This window comes from Pseudoliparis swirei, chromosome 15 (assembly GCF_029220125.1).
Source record: "Pseudoliparis swirei isolate HS2019 ecotype Mariana Trench chromosome 15, NWPU_hadal_v1, whole genome shotgun sequence".
Lineage (NCBI taxonomy): Eukaryota > Metazoa > Chordata > Actinopteri > Perciformes > Liparidae > Pseudoliparis > Pseudoliparis swirei.
The window spans coordinates 22,464,000-22,484,100 of NC_079402.1; the positions used below are offsets into that span (position 1 = coordinate 22,464,000).

General features: G+C 45.6%; 1 protein-coding gene across 5 annotated transcripts; it reads left to right on the forward strand.

Annotated features, from left to right (window-relative positions):
- Positions 1 to 4,680: 4,680 nt before the first annotated feature.
- On the forward strand, positions 4,681 to 9,616 carry LOC130205173 (amyloid beta A4 precursor protein-binding family B member 1-interacting protein-like). Of its 5 annotated transcripts, XR_008833887.1 has the most exons (7): positions 4,681 to 5,597; positions 6,534 to 7,032; positions 7,135 to 7,206; positions 7,344 to 7,562; positions 7,893 to 8,265; positions 8,402 to 8,980; positions 9,110 to 9,616. XR_008833887.1 is itself a non-coding variant. In XM_056432363.1 (6 exons), the coding sequence occupies exons 3-6, from the start codon at positions 7,195 to 7,197 to the stop codon at positions 8,461 to 8,463; spliced, it is 666 nt and encodes a 221-aa protein (XP_056288338.1). In that variant the 5' UTR covers positions 4,681 to 5,597; positions 6,534 to 7,083; positions 7,125 to 7,194; the 3' UTR covers positions 8,464 to 9,616. The 5 variants fall into 5 exon arrangements, 4 of the variants coding, with proteins under 4 accessions (XP_056288338.1, XP_056288336.1, XP_056288340.1 ...); XM_056432363.1 differs by having other exon boundaries at positions 6,534 to 7,083; positions 7,125 to 7,206; positions 8,402 to 9,616; XM_056432361.1 differs by having other exon boundaries at positions 8,402 to 9,616.
- The last annotated feature ends 10,485 nt before the right edge of the window (positions 9,617 to 20,101 follow it).

Consider the following 20,101-nt stretch of genomic DNA (forward strand, 5'->3'; position numbering starts at 1 on the left):
AAGCAATATTAATTCTAATAATTTTCTGGAGGTTTTAATTGCTGGGGTCAAATTGACCCCGAGAGTAAAATATGTTAGTAAATGTAAAGGTAACAGGAGGTTAAACAGAACATGTTTCTCTTGTTTGTCAACCATTAACTCCACCATGATACAATCTAAAGGTGGACAGATTGACAAGTGACTTTTTTTTGCTCGGTCCCGATGCGCGCGCACGGAGCTCTGTGGCGCGCCAGACGGAGATCGATAAGTGTTAACGCAACGCGAAGAGACAGAAATGACATGCTGCTGTGGAGATACGATCAACAACAGACGTTTAGTTTAATAAACAAAGACGTGCTCTAGAGAACATGTCACGGGGCGGGCCAATCTCTTTAATGTCATGCGATCTACCGACACTACGCCGCGATCGACTGGCAGGTCGCGATCGACGTGTTGAGACCCTGATCTACAGGAAGTAAAAGTCGTAACAAGGTTTCCGGAGGTGAACCTGCGGAAGGATCATTACCGATGAACAGACCGTCTGCATGAGAGCGGACAGAGTTCAGATTGAAGTGGTGTATTGGAAGCTCATTTTGCAAGTGACTTTTTTTTCGTCCCGACGACCAACAACAGACGGATTGGAAGCTCATTCTGCGCATGCGTTAAATGCGTAAAAAAAAAAACTAGTTAAACCTGTAATTGAATTAACTGAGTTAACGCGTTATTTTTCACAGCACTAATATATACATATATATTTATATATATAAATATATGTATATATTTATAAATATATATATGTATATATACATATATTTATATATGTACAAATATCTATATATATGTATTTATTAATATATATATTTAAGTATGATTTTGAATGCATGATATATAAATCTATATATATATATGTATAAATGTATATAAATATATACAAATATATATATACATATATATATCTGTATATATATAAATAAATACATTTACATCGTATTTATTTATATATACTGTATATACAGATATTTAAGTATGATTTTTAATGCAGGATATATATATATACATATATATATATATATATGTATATTTATACATCCAGAACAAAAGGGAAATAAAGTTCTCCTGACTTTAAACTAATATATATATATATTTGTTCTCCTCTTTCAGAACAAAGGTGTAAAGCTCCTGGAGTGAGGAAGACGCTGTTCTACTGATGACGAGCACGAGGTGAAGAGCAAAGGTCACAGAGATAGTTCCTCTGTGATAGGGCTCCCAACACGAGGTACAGGCCCCTCCAAAGGTCACTAGATACCTCTGAGGGGTCGCTAGACGATAAAGACCCTAAAGACCTTAAAGACACCAAAGACCTTAACGACTCCAAAGACTCCAAAGACACAAAGACCATAAAGACCTCAAAAACTCCAAAGACCCTAAAGACTCCAAAGACCCTAACGACTCTAAAGACCTTAAAGACTCCAAAGGCCCTAAATACCTTGAATACACCAGCGACTACAAAGTGTCCAAAGACAAAAAATACCATAAATACCTTAAAGACCTTAAAGGCGCCAAAGACCATAAAGACCCGAAAGACTCCAAAGACTCCAAAGACCATACATACCCTAAAGACTCCAAAGACTCCAAAGGCTCCAAAGACCCTAAAGACTCCAAAGACCCTAACGACTCTAAAGACCGTAAAGACTCCAAAGACCTTAAATACCGTAAATATCTTAAAGACCTTAAAGGCGCCAAAGACACCAAAGACCATAAAGACCCGAAAGACTCCAAAGACTCCAAAGACCATACATACCCTAAAGACTCCAAAGACTCCAAAGGCTCCAAAGACCCTAAAGACTCCAAAGACCCTAACGACTCTAAAGACCTTAAAGACTCCAAAGGCCCTAAATACATTGAATACACCAGCGACTACAAAGTGTCCAAAGACCTTAAAGATTCCAAAGACTTCAAAGACCTTAAAGACTCCAAAGACAAAAAATACCTTAAAGACTCCAAAGACCTTAAATACCATAAATACCTTAAAGACCTTAAAGGCTCCAAAGACACCAAAGACCATAAAGACTCCAAAGACTCCAAAGATACCTAAGACACCACAGACCATAAAGACCCTAAAGACTCCAAAGACTCCAAAGACCATAAAGACCCTAAAGACTCCAAAGACTCCAAAGACCCTAACGACTCTAAAGACCGTAAAGACTCCAAAGACCTTAAATGCCGTAAATACCTTAAAGACCTTAAAGGCGCCAAAGACACCAAAGACCATAAAGACCCGAAAGACTCCAAAGACTCCAAAGACCATACATACCCTAAAGACTCCAAAGACTCCAAATGCTCCAAAGACCCTAAAGACTCCAAAGACCCTAACGACTCTAAAGACCTTAAAGACTCCAAAGGCCATAAATACATTGAATACACCAGCGACTACAAAGTGTCCAAAGACCTTAAAGACTCCAAAGACAAAAAATACCTTAAAGACTCCAAAGACCTTAAATACCATAAATACCTTAAAGACCTTAAAGGCTCCAAAGACACCAAAGACCATAAAGACCCGAAAGACTCCAAAGGCTCCAAAGACACCAATGACCATAAAGACACCAACGACTCCAAAGACCATAAAGACACCAAAGACTCCAAAGACCATAAAGACCCTAAAGACTCCAAAGACTCCAAAGGCTCCAAAGGCTCCAAAGACACCAAAGACCATAAAGACCCTAAAGACTCCAACGACTCCAAAGATACCTAAGACACCACAGACCATAAAGACCCTAAAGACTCCAAAGACTCCAAAGACCATAAAGACCCTAAAGACTCCAAAGACTCCAAAGGCTCCAAAGACACCAAAGACCATAAAGACCCTAAAGACTCCAACGACTCCAAAGATACCTAAGACACCACAGACCATAAAGACCCTAAAGACTCCAAAGACTCCAAAGACCATAAAGACTCCAAAGACTCCAAAGACCCTAACGACTCTAAAGACCGTAAAGACTCCAAAGACCTTAAATACCGTAAAGACCTTAAAGACCTTAAAAGCGCCAAAGACACCAAAGACCATAAAGACCCGAAAGACTCCAAAGACTCCAAAGACCATACATACCCTAAAGACTCCAAAGACTCCAAAGGCTCCAAAGACCCTAAAAACTCCAAAGACCCTAAAGACTCCAAAGACCCTAACGACTCTAAAGACCTTAAAGACTCCAAAGGCCCTAAATACATTGAATACACCAGCGACTACAAAGTGTCCAAAGACCTTAAAGACTCCAAAGACTTCAAAGACCTTAAAGACTCCAAAGACAAAAAATACCTTAAAGACTCCAAAGACCTTAAATACCATAAGTACCTTAAAGACCTTAAAGGCTCCAAAGACACCAAAGACCATAAAGACTCCAAAGACTCCAAAGATACCTAAGACACCACAGACCATAAAGACCCTAAAGACTCCAAAGACTCCAAAGACCATAAAGACCCTAAAGACTCCAAAGACCCTAACGACTCTAAATACCTTAAAGACTCCAAAGGCCCTAAATACATTGAATACACCAGCGACTACAAAGTGTCCAAAGACCTTAAAGACTCCAAAGACTTCAAAGACCTTAAAGACTCCAAAGACAAAAAATACCTTAAAGACTCCAAAGACCTTAAATACCATAAGTACCTTAAAGACCTTAAAGGCTCCAAAGACACCAAAGACCATAAAGACCCGAAAGACTCCAAAGGCTCCAAAGACACCAATGACCATAAAGACACCAACGACTCCAAAGACCATAAAGACACCAAAGACTCCAAAGACCATAAAGACCCTAAAGACTCCAAAGACCCTAAAGACTCCAAAGACCATAAAGACACCAAAGACTCCAAAGACCATAAAGACCCTAAAGACTCCAAAGACACCAAAGACTCCAAATACCTTAAAGACCTTAAAGACTCCAAAAACACAAATACACCAAAGACCATAAAGACCCTAAAGACTCCAAAGACACCAATGACCATAAAGACACCAATGACTCCAAAGACCATAAAGACACCAAAGACTCCAAAGACCATAAAGACCCTAAAGACTCCAAAGACCATAAAGACCCTAAAGACTCCAAAGACCATAAAGACACCAAAGACTCCAAAGACCATAAAGACCCTAAAGACTCCAAAGGCTCAAAAGACACCAAAGACTCCAAATACCTTAAAGACCTTAAAGACTCCAAAGACACAAAGACACTAAGACTCCAAAGACTCAAAGACCATAAAGACCTTAAATAAACCAAAGACTCCAAAGACCCTAAAAGAACTAAAGACCACAAAGACCATTCCTGAGGTTGTTATCATAATGTCATGATGATAAACATGAAGTGAAGTCTGAAACATTTTATTATTCTCTTCAGAAATCATTTGCTTTGCATGTGGAGTAAAAGAATAAAATACTTCAATAAATAAAGCGACAGAACCAGGAAGGAGGTGAAGGACTGACCTTGATCACTTGGTCCTTCATCACCGCCGGGCCCACGAACAGAAACACGACTCCCATCAGCACCGTCAGGGCGCCGGCCGCCATGCAGCCCACGGCCACTCGAGCTCTACCGATGGCCATGACAACATCAACAACAACAACTCAGTTTAAAGTCTTCTGCGGAGCTCCGGGTGAACGGTGATGGTGCAGGGGAGTCCGGCCGGTGGGGTTTATATTCGATAGGCCACGCCCCCCCAGGGTGGGGGGGTCTGCAGCGCATAGACACACCCTGTTTCCTTAATTCAGGAGAATTCATGCAGTCACGTTTCAGTCACATGACTTCAGGCCTTTCTCTGATTTTAAGGAAGTTTCACTCAGCAGCTCAAAACCTGCTGACGCTGTCGATGAGAAGACTCAGAGACTCAGAGACTCAGAGATGCAAAGACTCAGAGGCTCCGAGACTCAAAGACTCAGATACTCAGAGACTCAGGGACTCAGGGAATCAGGGACTCAGGGACTCAGAGACTCAGAGACTCAGGGAATCAGGGACTCAGGGACTCAGGGACTCAGAGATGCAAAGACTCAGAGGCTCCGAGACTCAAAGACTCAGATACTCAGAGACTCAGGGACTCAGAGACTCAAAAACTCCGAGACGCAAAGACTCAGAGGCTCAGAGACTCAGAGACTCGCTGCTCGTCCAGTCACTGTGCCGGTTGCAGGTTTAAAGGTGCAGCAAATAAACTCAAATAAACGTGTTTGCTCAAAGGCACTTTTGTCCTTTTTGGTTAATTCCTCGACCAATCAGACGCTCTGACGAACATCCGGGGTCGGAGAAGCTCAGGAGGTCGACTTTCTTAGCAATCGTTTTTGGGGGCGTGTCTCTGGAGGGAGGTCTGATTGGACAAGAATAGAATATAGACTTTTATTAACCCTCCGCGCGGGCACCGGGGATTCTTTAGCTAAACGGCCCTAAACAGCTTCCCATTCATTCTCTATGGCGGTGTCTAAAATCGCCGATGTAATATATCTCTGGCCACTCGCAGCTCAGTGGCGCTGTTTTCAGAGTGAAGCTCCTCCCGCTCCTCCCCCTCCTCCGTCTCATTCAGTCTGCTGTGAGAAGGACCGACTGCACATACGGATCTCTGGAGCTCCACCGTTACGTCAAGCAGTAAGTCGTTCTAACTTATTACAATGAACTAACATGTAATGAAAATTAGTCTTGACAGTCTCTTGTTCGCACTGTAAAGTTGGTTGTGTTTTTTCAGTTTGGTTTCTCCGTGTATGTGACTTTCTTGCGCTGTTGAAACGGGAAGTTAACGCGACATCATTTAAATAAATAATGCTGTCGGAATGACCATATCAATACCGTGGATATGACGTTACATGACCATATCAATACTGTGGATATTACGTTACATACACGCTGTGAAGGAACGGTAAACTGTAAACAGGGAGTCACGGAGTTTCTCTTTTTATTGTCTCCCGTAACTTCACTAAACGCGCACTTCTCCTCGTTTAACGTGACTGATGAAGCTTTACTTTAACATATCACGTGTATTACACTCAACTAATAAAGGTGTAATTCTAGATTAAACGACCAGCAGCATATTAAAACAGTAGTGAGTAATTGTAACTTTTACTTTTATTTATTTTTAATGCAGGACCACCATATGGTGGTATTAATATTTCTAATTTCCCCGAAGTAGAAGTTCTGTATACTTTCTCCACCACTGTTAAAACAGAGAACAGCAGAATGTGATACGGTGTTTATATAAAAGTATACTCATAGTCTGATGCAGATATTTTTGGGATGGTCACAAGGGAATGGAGATCATTTCTTGATAAGACCCTTCACACTTCATTGTTACTTGAGTCACATGACTGTGGGGGGGAGTTCACCTCCATGTACTTTTCCACAAGATGTTCAGGGCACAGGAGATGGGGGGGGGGGGGGGGGGTAGCCTGCCTGCCTGCCTGCCACTGACATGTAAATAGTGTGCCTCAACAAAGGACTTAAGGTTCAGAAACTATATTGTTTGGAAACAATGCCTGTCTATAGCGTATTAATATACTTACTAATATACTCTACTCTTTTTCATAACAGGAGAGATGAGCAGACATGTGTTTTACCCTGGGAGAATGGCTGTTTCATTCCTTCCGCTGGCTTCTGGAGAATGACATTTGATACACCATCTACCTCATCAGGAACCAGCAAAGAGAGGAAGCTGCAGGAGTGTTCATGGCAGCGGGGCACAACAAGGACAGCCTCCTGTCCTTTCTCAACTATTCCCTCATGTTTGGAGGAATCCAGTCTCTCCTCAACTATGAGGAACACAAGCCAGTTGTGACAGCAGCAGCATCGGAGGATGACCAGCTGGTGGGTTTTGGGACTCGTGCCTACAGCACCTGGCGAGAGGTCTGGGAGAGCAGGGAGGACGGCTATGCATCCTTCATCCTGAAGAAGAACTGCACTGCAGGCACAAAGATGCATAAGCTACAACTCTACCTCAAGAAGAAGCTGCAGCCACCCACTGTCTCCCCTCTGATGTCACACGCCTCACCTGTGATGTCACACGCCTCACATGCTCCTGCTGAAGCCATTGGTGAGTCTGGTGTCTTGTCAGGGATCTACATGCAAGTCATACAAGCGCAAATGCAAGAAGATATTTCTTTCTTTCTTTCTAACTTGTTTGTTTGCATCACAGTGATGGATGAAGATGAAGAGCTGGAGAGGATGATGCTGAGCATCTCTCCTTCAAAGCAACATGTGCAGAGCTGTGAGTAAACATGTGCTCTCTTTTATTTATTTGTTTCCCCTCCCTGAAGATTCACAATCGTTTACAGTTCAGACGATTTGCTATTAATCCTGTATTCTATTCAGCATATTTGATATTGTTTTGTGTGTGTTTTATAGCTGTTTCTGCATCTTCGTCATCCTCCTCATCTGCCAGACGACGAGAAAGAGGTCTTTAACCCAGAGCACCGTGCCGCCGACCGACACAACTGGGACCATGAGTTCCTCTCCCACATGCAGCAGGACTCGTCTGGTGTCGGCCGTGTTCTGGTCCTGTTTGTCTTTTGGTGTTCCGCCTGTTGTCCTCGTGACGATGAATGGACTCCGGTCCTGATGAGGGTACGTATCCGTCTTTGTTTTCTGATGTGCATGAAGAGAACCTGCTGTGATACTAACACCTGCTTGCATGTGTTTGCTGTGTGTTTGAAGTCAAGGTGCTTCCCTGCCCAGGTGACATAGTGATGACTGGCTCCTGAATATTAACCCATTGCAACATGAACACATGTGTATGAATGAAATATACTCTGTACGTAATCATGTTACAAACAGTCTGATTGATTGGATTTGGCTGAACAAAGCAGGTGAAGTAAAGATACTTTCTGCCTTTACTAACAGCAGTTTTGTGTACTGTCAAAGTATAAATAACAAACAAAGGTTTTTCCGTTGCAGCAGCCAGGCGTTCACCTCCCAGCCGTCTTTGATCCTGCATTGATGGCCCAGCTCAACGCAGCCTCCGAACGGGTGTTGGGACAGATGAAGTATCCAGCATTTCATCTCTCGAGCACCGACACTGGAGAAAAGTTTGGCCTGCAGTACGTTGAGCCTGGTTGCCGCCCAGTTCCTGTGGACTGGGACAAGCACAGGACCAAGTCGGACTCTGCCCCCCCGGCCCTGAATCCACCTCCTCAAAGCAGCGTGCCTACTGCCCAGTCATCCTCACTCTTCATGGCACCACAGAAGCTGTTCCAGTTTCCTCCACGCCCTCCTGTGGATTCTGCTGCTGTCAAACCAGACGTGACTCCCGGACCTCCGACAGATCCAGGTAACATCAAACACACAGGCATAGTAATGGACCAGACTTTAGTTAGTAGGAACTGAATTTTAATCATATTCATTTTCAGGAGGTTTCCTTCTGTAGATCTGAATAACTTATTGTATCCTTTGTCTTTGTCTTCGAGAAACATGTCGGCCGTCTCTGCCGCTGCTGTCCTCGCCGACTGCCGCTGCACTGGACCTGTGAAGACAGGGGGGAGAGTGTTTGTGTTGGACCACAAGCGGTGGCCGGCCCCCATGAAGGCAACTATTGACAACCTGCTCAATAAACACTGTGGCATGAAGGACATGCTCAAGCTAGTGGACCAGGACTATGCTGCTCTAGTTCACAACTCTTGCACAGACCCAAACAACATGCTCCACCCAACAACTAAACACCACATCTTACTATATGTTAAACACCTCTGCAAATTACTGAACACCAGCTCGTCTTTAAACACCAGCCCCGAAAAACTGCAAGAGCGGCAGGAACTCTGGCACGCTCTGACAAAGGGCAGCGAGACGACCCGGGTGCCGGTTGTAACAATGCCTGTTGCAGTCGTGAACCCACCTCCACCTAGTCAGACCCTCACAAAAGCCTCTATTGAGCAAATTGTGCAAAATATTATTGAAAAGCAACAACAGCATCAGCAGCAACAACAACAACCAGTGGCTTCAAAGAAGCAGACAAAAACGTGCCTTTCCTGTGGTCAGCCAAAGTCCAGGTATGAGAATGATGGTTACTCCATCCACTTCTTCTACCAGCAGATACTTTTACTGCTCCACTAAAGTTTTTAAAGCTTACGGTGCTGAGGGTCTGACAAACCCAAAAATGCCATTTAATGACTTTGCAGGAACACAGTTCTTTCAGCAGGAACTGTCTGCCACAAAGAAAAGGGTGGAGGAGAGAGGCCAGCAGAAGAGGAAGAGAACTGAATCCCAGCACAGAACCCCAGAACACTGGTCCAAGGTGTCGCTTTTGTGGGATGGGACTGAAGCAGGGCCCAAACAGCCCTCACATTCACACCGGGTTCCCGGGGGTAGCAGGGAAGTACGTTTATTGTCCTGCCAAAGTATTTTCCCTGTACAGAGACCAGGGCATGGAGAAGGAGATGACGTGGAGAGAGTTCAAGGCATCTGCCTTCTATGAGACGGGAAAAACAGATGGGCCGTTGACAAGAGCAAATAAGAGAGATGGGCAGTGTTTTGTCATGTATATATCTTTTCTTATTTTAATAATTACATTCTTTTATGATATAAATTATATTTGTTTTACTATTTTTATTGTTTGTGTGACCTTGCACTATGGCCTGTGTGTTCAATATTTACTGTCCTTGTTGTGAATAAATATATTTCATGGACTAATGTCTACATGTGTCATTAATATGTGAATCATTTTAGTGAACAGTCAAGACATATTTAATTTAAGTAATTGCAATTCAAATGTTTATGAGAAGAAAACTAATATGTTACATATAGGTTATAAATAAATAAGTCAAGTACTGATATAATCTGTCTGCCACTGGGATAAAGTGACACTCCAAAAATAGCAAAGTAGGGAACACTTTTCTTGATCAACAGCCCAACTGAGTCTCGAACCCGCGTCCAAATGTGGCTTTTCAGGACATTGGACAGCGTAGATAATACTGCAATTTCATTGGCTGTCAGTGAATTCCCACTATCCACGTCTTGCCTCCGCGAGGGGAAATTAGTTCTCTGCATTTAACCCATCCTTAGTTATTAAGGAGCAGTGGGCTGCGGTGATGCGCCCGGGAAGCAACTGGGGGTTCAGTGCCTTGCTCAAGGCACTTCAACTTGCAACTAATGGGGAGAGCGGGGATCGAACCCACAACCTTGCGGTTGCAGGACGGCCCTCTTACCCCACTGAGCTAAAGCCGCCCCAAGCTGTGTGTCTCCTAGGTTTAGGTCTGTCTCTATCGCTACTTTCACCAGGAAAGATTTGGCAACACTCGGGTGGTTGTTTAGATTATATATTTCTAAATATATATATATATATATATATTTAAATCTTGTATACTCTTATTCTCAAGGTTAGCGCAGCCATATAGCTGTAGTAAAGCAGGGTTTTCTCCAGTGTGTAATCACGTGAGAATAAGATGTTGTCGTGTGTTGGTTCCCTCAGGATGAGCCGGTCCTATCGAGTGGCTCCACCTCCTGGAGGCGGCCATGTTGTTTCTACGGTAGCCCAGATCGGACAAACCAAACGTCGACCAGAGTTCGAGAGGCTGAGAGGTTCCTGCACACTGGCCCTTTAAGAAGAACAGCGCTGTGTCAGAGATATAACTGTAAAATGTTAAGAACAATAACTAAATAGATCCAGGAGCTATGAAACACACAGCCCCTGTAACCCCTTGTTAGCTTAGCTTAGCATACAGAGTGGACATAAAGGGAAACAGCTAGCCTGGCTCTAACCCTATAACCCTTATACATATGAAACAAAAAAGACATGACTTGTTAAATATAAAGTATATTTACAATGCAAAGGTTCTGTGAAGCTGATTGCATGACCTTCGGACAGTGCTAGGCTAGCTGTCTTCGTGCTAAGCTAAGCTGCGGTAGCTTTGTATTTAACATATGGAAGTTTGATATCAATTTACTCGTCTAACTCTCAGCAAGAACGCAAATATGCTTATTTTCCAAAATGATGAACTATAATTGACTAACCAGGTTTTTAGAGGACTTTTTCCTTTCCAGGTTTATTACTGCAGTGTGTTTTATTTGTGATCAATCAGCAGGGTCTCAAGTAAGAAGGTGTTAGCGTTCTATTATTGAAATGAGGCGTTCATTTTATTTATTTATTTTTTATTTTATATACTTGTATTAATCCCCAAGGGGAAATTAGTTCTCTGCATTTAACCCAACCTTAGTTATTAAGGAGCAGTGGGCTGCAGTGAAGCGCCCAGGAAGCAACTGGGGGTTCAGTGCCTTGCTCAAGGACACTTCGACTTGCAACTAATGGGGAGAGCGGGGATCGAACCGACAACCTTGGGGTTGCAGGACGACCCTCTTACCCCATTGAGCTACAGCCGCCCAAATGACGACATGGAAAACAAGGTTCCTTTGAAGGACGTTCGTCAGGTGCGAGTCGGCGAGCACAAAAAGGGGAAGGGGGACGATAAAGAGGAAGACGATGAAAGTGAGGCAAGGACGTGGATGAGGCGTTCAAGGCCAGTGTTTCATGTTGGAGCGGTTCCCTTCTGGAAGAAGAGGAAACAGGATCGGGATGTGGGCGGCGGGATTTCCCAAATGAGAGATTCAGGTCTGAACTGTTGACAGTCGGCATTATTTACTGTTGACTGAAGGTCTCCAGGTCTCCAGAGATCAACATTATTAATGACGTCATCTTTGTTTGGTCCTCAAACGCCTCTCGGCACTAGAGGTGTTGAACACGGCCAGGTGAGGACTCAGTTACTGTCACGACACTCAGGTTTATTCCACGAGGATTAAGGAGGATGTTTTGTTGTTTTTAATCTATTTAGTGTAGTATTAGAATAAACTACCAGAAGTACATTATTATAATAATAATAATAATTAGTATTATTATATTATAATATCATTATTCTGCAATATATATTACTTTTGAAGTAACTTTTAAACACAACCGTTCTACTGTGTACTGTGTACTTTGTACATTCCTGCTACTCGTGACTTGTAGTCCACTAAACTCAGGACCATGAACGCTCTGAACCACCAGTTGGACACGGAGCCGGACGAGAACACCGGCTCCTTGTCTCCTTGAGGAGAGCAGCTGATTGGTCCACTTTACTCTGCCCCTCCCCCCCTTATTATAAAACACCAGTTTTTACTTTAAGGGACTGGTTTGGACGAAATGTTTCTTTACAAAATACTTCGACAAATTCTTCTTCTTCTTCTGTGTGTGATTAAACACGTTGTGTTCGCTCTGTGTACTCGTGTATTGTGTGTGCTCGTGTATTGTGTGTGCTCGTGTATTGTGTGTGCACGTGTATTGTGTGTACTCATTGTAGTACTAACACCACACTGTGAACACAGACTCATCTTCATGTCTTAATAAAGAAATCACGACATTAAAATGTGTTTGATGCCATTTGGCGAAAACAAGTGAATCTAAGTTGAATCTGTTCTTGGTGCACTTGTCCCAGTCTACCACTAGAGGGCAGTGGTGCTCCTGGGGACTTCCTGTAACACCAACCGTCTCAATACTCTTGGTTGAAGAGTATTTCAAACATTTATAACTTGACTTTTAAAATGAATGTGTTTGATGTTCTGGTCCTTGAAGGCCGCATCTCGGTTTTCTTTGATCCTGGAACTCGTCATTTATTGGTTCAATTCCAGTATTGGGCAAGTTACTGAAAATTAGTAATTAGTTACAGTTACTAGTTACTTCTTTTAAACGTAATTTAATTACTTTACCAGTTACTGTATATCAAAAGTAATTAGTTACTAGGGAAAGTAACTTAAGTTACTTTTATGTCTGCTTTTTTAATGTACTGAACAGTACTGAACAAACACAATAAACATATTTTTTAGACCTATTTATTGCAATCAACAGGGCAACAGGCCTTCAAATCAAGCAGAAGTACAAAAGTCCCTTTTAATACTTAACTTAATACCAAATAACTGTCTCAGTCATTTAACAGTGTTTTTTTTACCACATTAGGCCCAATGAAATAAAAGTGATTGGCCTACAGTAGTAACACTAATTAAAAGAGAAAACAAAGGTGCTTTGAGGTGCTGCATATAATTGACTATGTGATTTAACAAAAGGTTAACAAAATGTTTTAACAAACATGCCTCATAAGGCAAAGCTAAAAATAGATAAGAGATGAGATTCTCAACAAACGTTAAAATGGGCTAACAAGTCTCGTCTCTCACCTCTGACCAGTAGCCACAACATTGCTCGCTCTCAAACCAGTTATTGTACCTCAAGAGGAGAAGCTTCTCAAACTTTTGATCTGAGAGCCTATTCAATATCAATATCAATATTATATATCAATATTTGCATAATATTTGCAAAGTCTATGGATCGCCATATTTTGGGTGATATAAAAAGGCTAATATTTTAATTCAATTTAATATTTTGCTTGTGAATAGGTTGACAACGCTCCAATGATATTAATCAAGGCTACAACGTGAGCCGAATAGTTATGTTGCTAATCATTAGGCCTTTGTCTCTCTTTACCAGTTGTCACTTGTGTTTGTCCTCTTGAACATAAATCTGTAAGCTTGGCACATTTGGCAGCATCCTCCTCCAATGCCTTTCTTTTTTTAAACCTGGCTTTTCCAGCCCCTCCTGCCCTCTTCCTCCCGCCCATCCTCCCTGACGCGTATCGTTGCGGTCGGACCGGCCCAGCTATCCGGAGCTGAGAAAACGTTTTGGAAAAGACGGCGAAGGACCGAACCAACTCTATTTTGGAGGGGTGAACTTCCTCGCATGGTACAACCCATGCAGAGGCTGCGCTGTCAGAATGCGGAACGTGTGCAGCCCACTTTAAGACTAACGTGACAAATGTCAACAAATAAAATTCTCGACCGGCCCAGAAGTGAAGCGGCCCACCGGGAACTCTCCCGATTCTCCCGATTACCCACCCCGGGCCTGAGCTAAAGTATGCCTATCTTGTCTTCAAGTGTTCATTTTTCACAAAAGAGAGTAAAGCGAGTAACGAACTCATTTAAATTTCAGTAATTGTAACTGCGTTAATTGATTAAAAAAAATACTTCGTTACATGCTCGTTACCGCTAAAAGTAGTGGAATTACAGTAATGCGCTTTGTAACGCGTTACTCCCAACACTGTTCAATTCACAGAGAAGAGGCTCTTAGTTCCCAGAGGCCTCTCTGTTCTGAGGATCAGAGGACTCAGACATGTGCAGCGAGTACTTTAAAGGTCAGTGTTCATAATTAAAAACATCCTCATGAGGGCGGTTCTCCTGGTTCTTGTTAGAACTCACAGAACCAGAAGAACCGGAGGCTGTCACGGCAGTACATAAAGGATCCTCTAGATCTGGTCTAGACACCAGACCTTTGAGCTGGTTTGAGATTATGAAATGCTGAATTAGTTTCAGTGGAATAACTAACTGTAACTTCACTTCTGAGCAGAGGAAGTGACCACGGCTGTATGTGAGTTTCTCTTCACTGACTGCAGACGGACCGCTGACTCGTCGATGCAGCTTCTGATCGATTAATCACAGGAATGTTCTGGCCTGATACCGATGACATCACCCCTTCTGGAACAGTTTTCACAATCCAGTTATTAGCTTTGTAAAAATGCCTCAAAATCAAATATCTGCTATTCGACATTCCTGGATGGTTTGGAGTCTTTTCAGGCGGTCCTGGTTCAGATGTTCGGATCTCACCAGAGGTTTGATTGACAGCTTTGATAGCATCCCGACAAGAACCAAAAGCCCCCCGAGGGACCGCAGACCACTGGGGAAATGGGTCAGTAAATATGAGAGTCATCTGCATAGAGGGTGAATGACAGTGGCCCGAGTATCGAGCCCTGGGGGACGCCACGCGGAGCCGCCTGCATGGGGCGGCTGAGAGGGAAGACCATGAGGATGAAGACGTGTCTGCTTGTTGCTTTTAAGGAAATAATCTTTACCTTTTCCTTCTTTTTTAGATACCTTCAAAAGATTTTGAATGCAGGAGTTTTCACTCCTCCAATGTGAGACGTTAATCCAGGTTTTGACTAAAGAACTGATCTCGGTTCATTTCCTGCTCCGCCTCCTCCTCAGCTCGTCAGGTGGGAGGTCGAGAGAGTAAAAACAGTTTAAAACACAACTTGTTTAATTGTAAAGCTTTTCACAGACAAAGCTCCGACTGCTCTTGTCAGGATATTTAAATTTGAGATAATTGAACTCTCTTCATTATTTAACCCTTAAACTCGCCGGTCTATCTCCGCGTAGTCGGATTCTAACACATTGTACACGAGCGTTTTCAAATTGCAGATTTTAATGACGAGCCACGCCTCCGTGGTCGTTGCTCCGCCTATCGCTCTTCACATTAAACCCCGCCCATCTTCATTGCTATTGGTCCGTCCCTGAGCCGTTGAAGCTCTGCAGCTTGTATTGACGTCATAGGTATGGAGAGATTCGCTGAGTCTGCAGCGTGATGCGAACACGCTCTCTGACGTCGCCGCTCAGGACTCACAGCGGAGTGAAAGCAAAGACTATTGACTCTAATCAAAATGTCCTTCACACACACACCTGTGTGAAAGAGCCAGAAAAACCAGTTGAGGGAGTGCTGCTGCCTGGCGAGGAGCAGGAAGTGAGTTAATGAGGAGGTGCAGAGGTAATGACTGTTGGGATGCAGAGAGGTCTGACGTCACGGGGGGCGCCGGCTCACGGCCTCGAGTTGTGTTGCTCCGGACTTTCCAAAACGCCCTGACCCGGTCCCGCCGTCCCCCCCGAGGCCGTGACCCCTGAACCCCGACGCTGCTGAACCAGCGGCTGTGTGTGATTCATACGTCGGAGTATCGTGGTCTATCAGGACAGAAGTGGTTCAAAGACCTTCTGAATCCTCTGCAACTTAACCTCGGTTATTTAAAGGCACAGCGCCACCTGGAGGAGCTGTAGGGACCCAGCAGGCCTCCACTGGGAGCTGTGGGTGGATCAACTGGTTGAAGGGAAGGAGAAAACAAAGTAATGCTGCAGATCACATGTTCTCATGTCGTGGTACACGAGGTCATTGTGTATAACTTGATGTACTCTCAGTGTACTTCCATGTGCAACTACTTCATACTTCTAATACACAATCATTACTTTATTTAATTAGATTACTACACTGAGGTCTACAGAGGACCAGGACTACACTGAGGTCTATAGAGGACCAGGACTACACTGATGTCTACAGAGGACCAGGACTACACTGAGGTCTACAGAGGACCAGGACTACACTGAGGTCTACAGAGGACCAGGACTACACTGAGGTCTCTAGAGGACCAGGACTACACTGAGGTCTATAGAGGACCAGGACTACACTGAGGTCTATAGAGGACCAGGACAACACTGAGGTCTCTAGAGGACCAGGACTACACTGAGGTCTATAGAGGACCAGGACTACACTGAGGTCTAAAGAGGACCAGGACTACACTGAGGTCTCTAGAGGACCAGGACTACACTGAGGTCTATAGAGGACCAGGACTACACTGAGGTCTATAGAGGACCAGGACTACACTGAGGTCTACAGAGGACCAGGACTACACTGAGGTCTCTAGAGGACCAGGACTACACTGAGGTCTCTAGAGGACCAGGACTACACTGAGGTCTATAGAGGACCAGGACTACACTGAGGTCTATAGAGGACCAGGACTACACTGAGGTCTCTAGAGGACCAGGACTACACTGAGGTCTATAGAGGACCAGGACTACACTGAGGTCTAAAGAGGACCAGGACTACACTGAGGTCTCTAGAGGACCAGGACTACACTGAGGTCTATAGAGGACCAGGACTACACTGAGGTCTATAGAGGACCAGGACTACACTGAGGTCTACAGAGGACCAGGACTACACTGAGGTCTCTAGAGGACCAGGACTACACTGAGGTCTCTAGAGGACCAGGACTACACTGAGGTCTCTAGAGGACCAGGACTACACTGAGGTCTATAGAGGACCAGGACTACACTGAGGTCTACAGAGGACCAGGACTACACTGAGGTCTATAGAGGACCAGGACTACACTGAGGTCTATAGAGGACCAGGACTACACTGAGGTCTACAGAGGACCAGGACTACACTGAGGTCTATAGAGGACCAGGACTACACTGAGGTCTACAGAGGACCAGGACTACACTGAGGTCTCTAGAGGACCAGGACTACACTGAGGTCTCTAGAGGACCAGGACTACACTGAGGTCTATAGAGGACCAGGACTACACTGAGGTCTCTAGAGGACCAGGACTACACTGAGGTCTATAGAGGACCAGGACTACACTGAGGTCTAGAGGACCAGGACTACACTGAGGTCTATAGAGGACCAGGACTACACTCAGGTCTAGAGGACCAGGACTACACTGAGGTCTACAGAGGACCAGGACTACACTGAGGTCTATAGAGGACCAGGACTACACTGAGGTCTATAGAGGACCAGGACTACACTGAGGTCTATAGAGGACCAGGACTACACTGAGGTCTACAGAGGACCAGGACTACACTGAGGTCTATAGAGGACCAGGACTACACTGAGGTCTACAGAGGACCAGGACTACACTGAGGTCTATAGAGGACCAGGACTACACTGAGGATGAGGACCAGGACTACACTGAGGTCTATAGAGGACCAGGACTACACTGAGGTCTATAGAGGACCAGGACTACACTGAGGTCTCTAGAGGACCAGGACTACACTGAGGTCTATAGAGGACCAGGACTACACTGAGGTCTATAGAGGACCAGGACTACACTGAGGTCTACAGAGGACCAGGACTACACTGAGGTCTATAGAGGACCAGGACTACACTGAGGTCTCTAGAGGACCAGGACTACACTGAGGTCTATAGAGGACCAGGACTACACTGAGGTCTATAGAGGACCAGGACTACACTGAGGTCTATAGAGGACCAGGACTACACTGAGGTCTATAGAGGACCAGGACTACACTGAGGTCTATAGAGGACCAGGACTACACTGAGGTCTATAGAGGACCAGGACTACACTGAGGTCTATAGAGGACCAGGACTACACTGAGGTCTACAGAGGACCAGGACTACACTGAGGTCTATAGAGGACCAGGACTACACTGAGGTCTATAGAGGACCAGGACTACACTGAGGTCTACAGAGGACCAGGACTACACTGAGGTCTAGAGGACCAGGACTACACTGAGGTCTCTAGAGGACCAGGACTACACTGAGGTCTATAGAGGACCAGGACTACACTGAGGTCTACAGAGGACCAGGACTACACTGAGGTCTCTAGAGGACCAGGACTACACTGAGGTCTATAGAGGACCAGGACTACACTGAGGTCTCTAGAGGACCAGGACTACACTGAGGTCTCCAGAGGACCAGGACTACACTGAGGTCTATAGAGGACCAGGACTACACTGAGGTCTCAGAGGACCAGGACTACACTGAGGTCTACAGAGGACCAGGACTACACTGAGGTCTAGAGGACCAGGACTACACTGAGGTCTAGAGGACCAGGACTACACTGAGGTCTCTAGAGGACCAGGACTACACTGAGGTCTAGAGGACCAGGACTACACTGAGGTCTCTAGAGGACCAGGACTACACTGAGGTCTATGGAGGACCAGGACTACACTGAGGTCTATAGAGGACCAGGACTACACGGAGGACCAGGACTACACTGAGGTCTCTAGAGGACCAGGACTACACTGAGGTCTAGAGGACCAGGACTACACTGAGGTCTAAAGAGGACCAGGACTACACTGAGGTCTCAGAGGACCAGGACTACACTGAGGTCTATAGAGGACCAGGACTACACTGAGGTCTCTAGAGGACCAGGACTACACTGAGGTCTCTAGAGGACCAGGACTACACTGAGGTCTATAGAGGACCAGGACTACACTGAGGTCTCTAGAGGACCAGGACTACACTGAGGTCTATAGAGGACCAGGACTACACTGAGGTCTATAGAGGACCAGGACTACACTGAGGTCTCTAGAGGACCAGGACTACACTGAGGTCTATAGAGGACCAGGACTACACTGAGGTCTACAGAGGACCAGGACTACACTGAGGTCTCTAGAGGACCAGGACTACACTGAGGTCTAGAGGACCAGGACTACACTGAGGTCTAGAGGACCAGGACTACACTGAGGTCTATAGAGGACCAGGACTACACTGAGGTCTCTAGAGGACCAGGACTACACTGAGGTCTCTGAGGACCAGGACTACACTGAGGTCTATAGAGGACCAGGACTACACTGAGGTCTATAGAGGACCAGGACTACACTGAGGTCTACAGAGGACCAGGACTACACTGAGGTCTAGAGGACCAGGACTACACTGAGGTCTCTAGAGGACCAGGACTACACTGAGGTCTATAGAGGACCAGGACTACACTGAGGTCTATAGAGGACCAGGACTACACTGAGGTCTCTAGAGGACCAGGACTACCCCTGGGGGGTCCCAAAACCCCAAAACCCTGGGCCAAAACCCCAAAACCCAAGGGGGAAAAGGTTTTGGGGGAAAAGGCTGGGGGGGAAAAAAGGTTTTAAGGGGGGGGGGTTTGGGGCCCCCCGGGGGGGTTGGGGGGAAAAAAAGGCTAAAGGGGGGGGGGTTTGGGGGCCCCCCGGGGGGGTTTGGGGCCCCCCGGGGGGGTTTGGGGCCCCCCGGGGGGGTTTGGGGGCCCCCCGGGGGGGTTTGGAGGCCAAAACCCCAAAACCCCTTGGGGGGGAAAAAAACCCCAAAACCCTGGGCCCAAAACCCCAAAACCCAAAAAGGGGGCCCCCCGGGGGGGTTTGGGGGGGAAAAAAAAGGATTTAAAAGGGGGGAAAAAAAGGTTTTGGGGGGGAAAAAAGGTTTTGGGGGGGAAAAAAGGCTAAAAGGGGGGGGGGTTGAGGCCGGGGCCAAAAAGGGGGGGAAAAAAGGGGGGGCCCCCCCGGGGGGGTTTGAGGCCCCCGGGGGGGAGGTAAAAAAACCCCGGGTTGAGGAAAAAAGGGGGGGTTGGGGCCCCCCGGGGGGGTTAAGGGGCCCCCCGGGGGGGTTTGGGGCCCCCCGGGGGGGTTTAAAAAGGGGAGGGGCCCCCGGGGGGGTTAAGGGGCCCCCCCGGGGGGCCGGGGAAAAAGGGGGGGGCCAGGGGGGGGTTTGAGGAAAAAAGGGGGGGTTTGGGGGCCCCCCGGGGGGGTTTGGGGCCAAACCCCAAAACCCCGGGGGGAAAAAAAAAGGG

Coding starts and splice junctions, on each gene's coding strand:
- LOC130205173 (XM_056432363.1), top strand. Junction 7,563..7,892: donor GGACTCCGGTCCTGATGAGG/GTACGTATCCGT, acceptor TTTCCGTTGCAG/CAGCCAGGCGTTCACCTCCC. Junction 8,266..8,401: donor CGGACCTCCGACAGATCCAG/GTAACATCAAAC, acceptor TTTGTCTTCGAG/AAACATGTCGGCCGTCTCTG.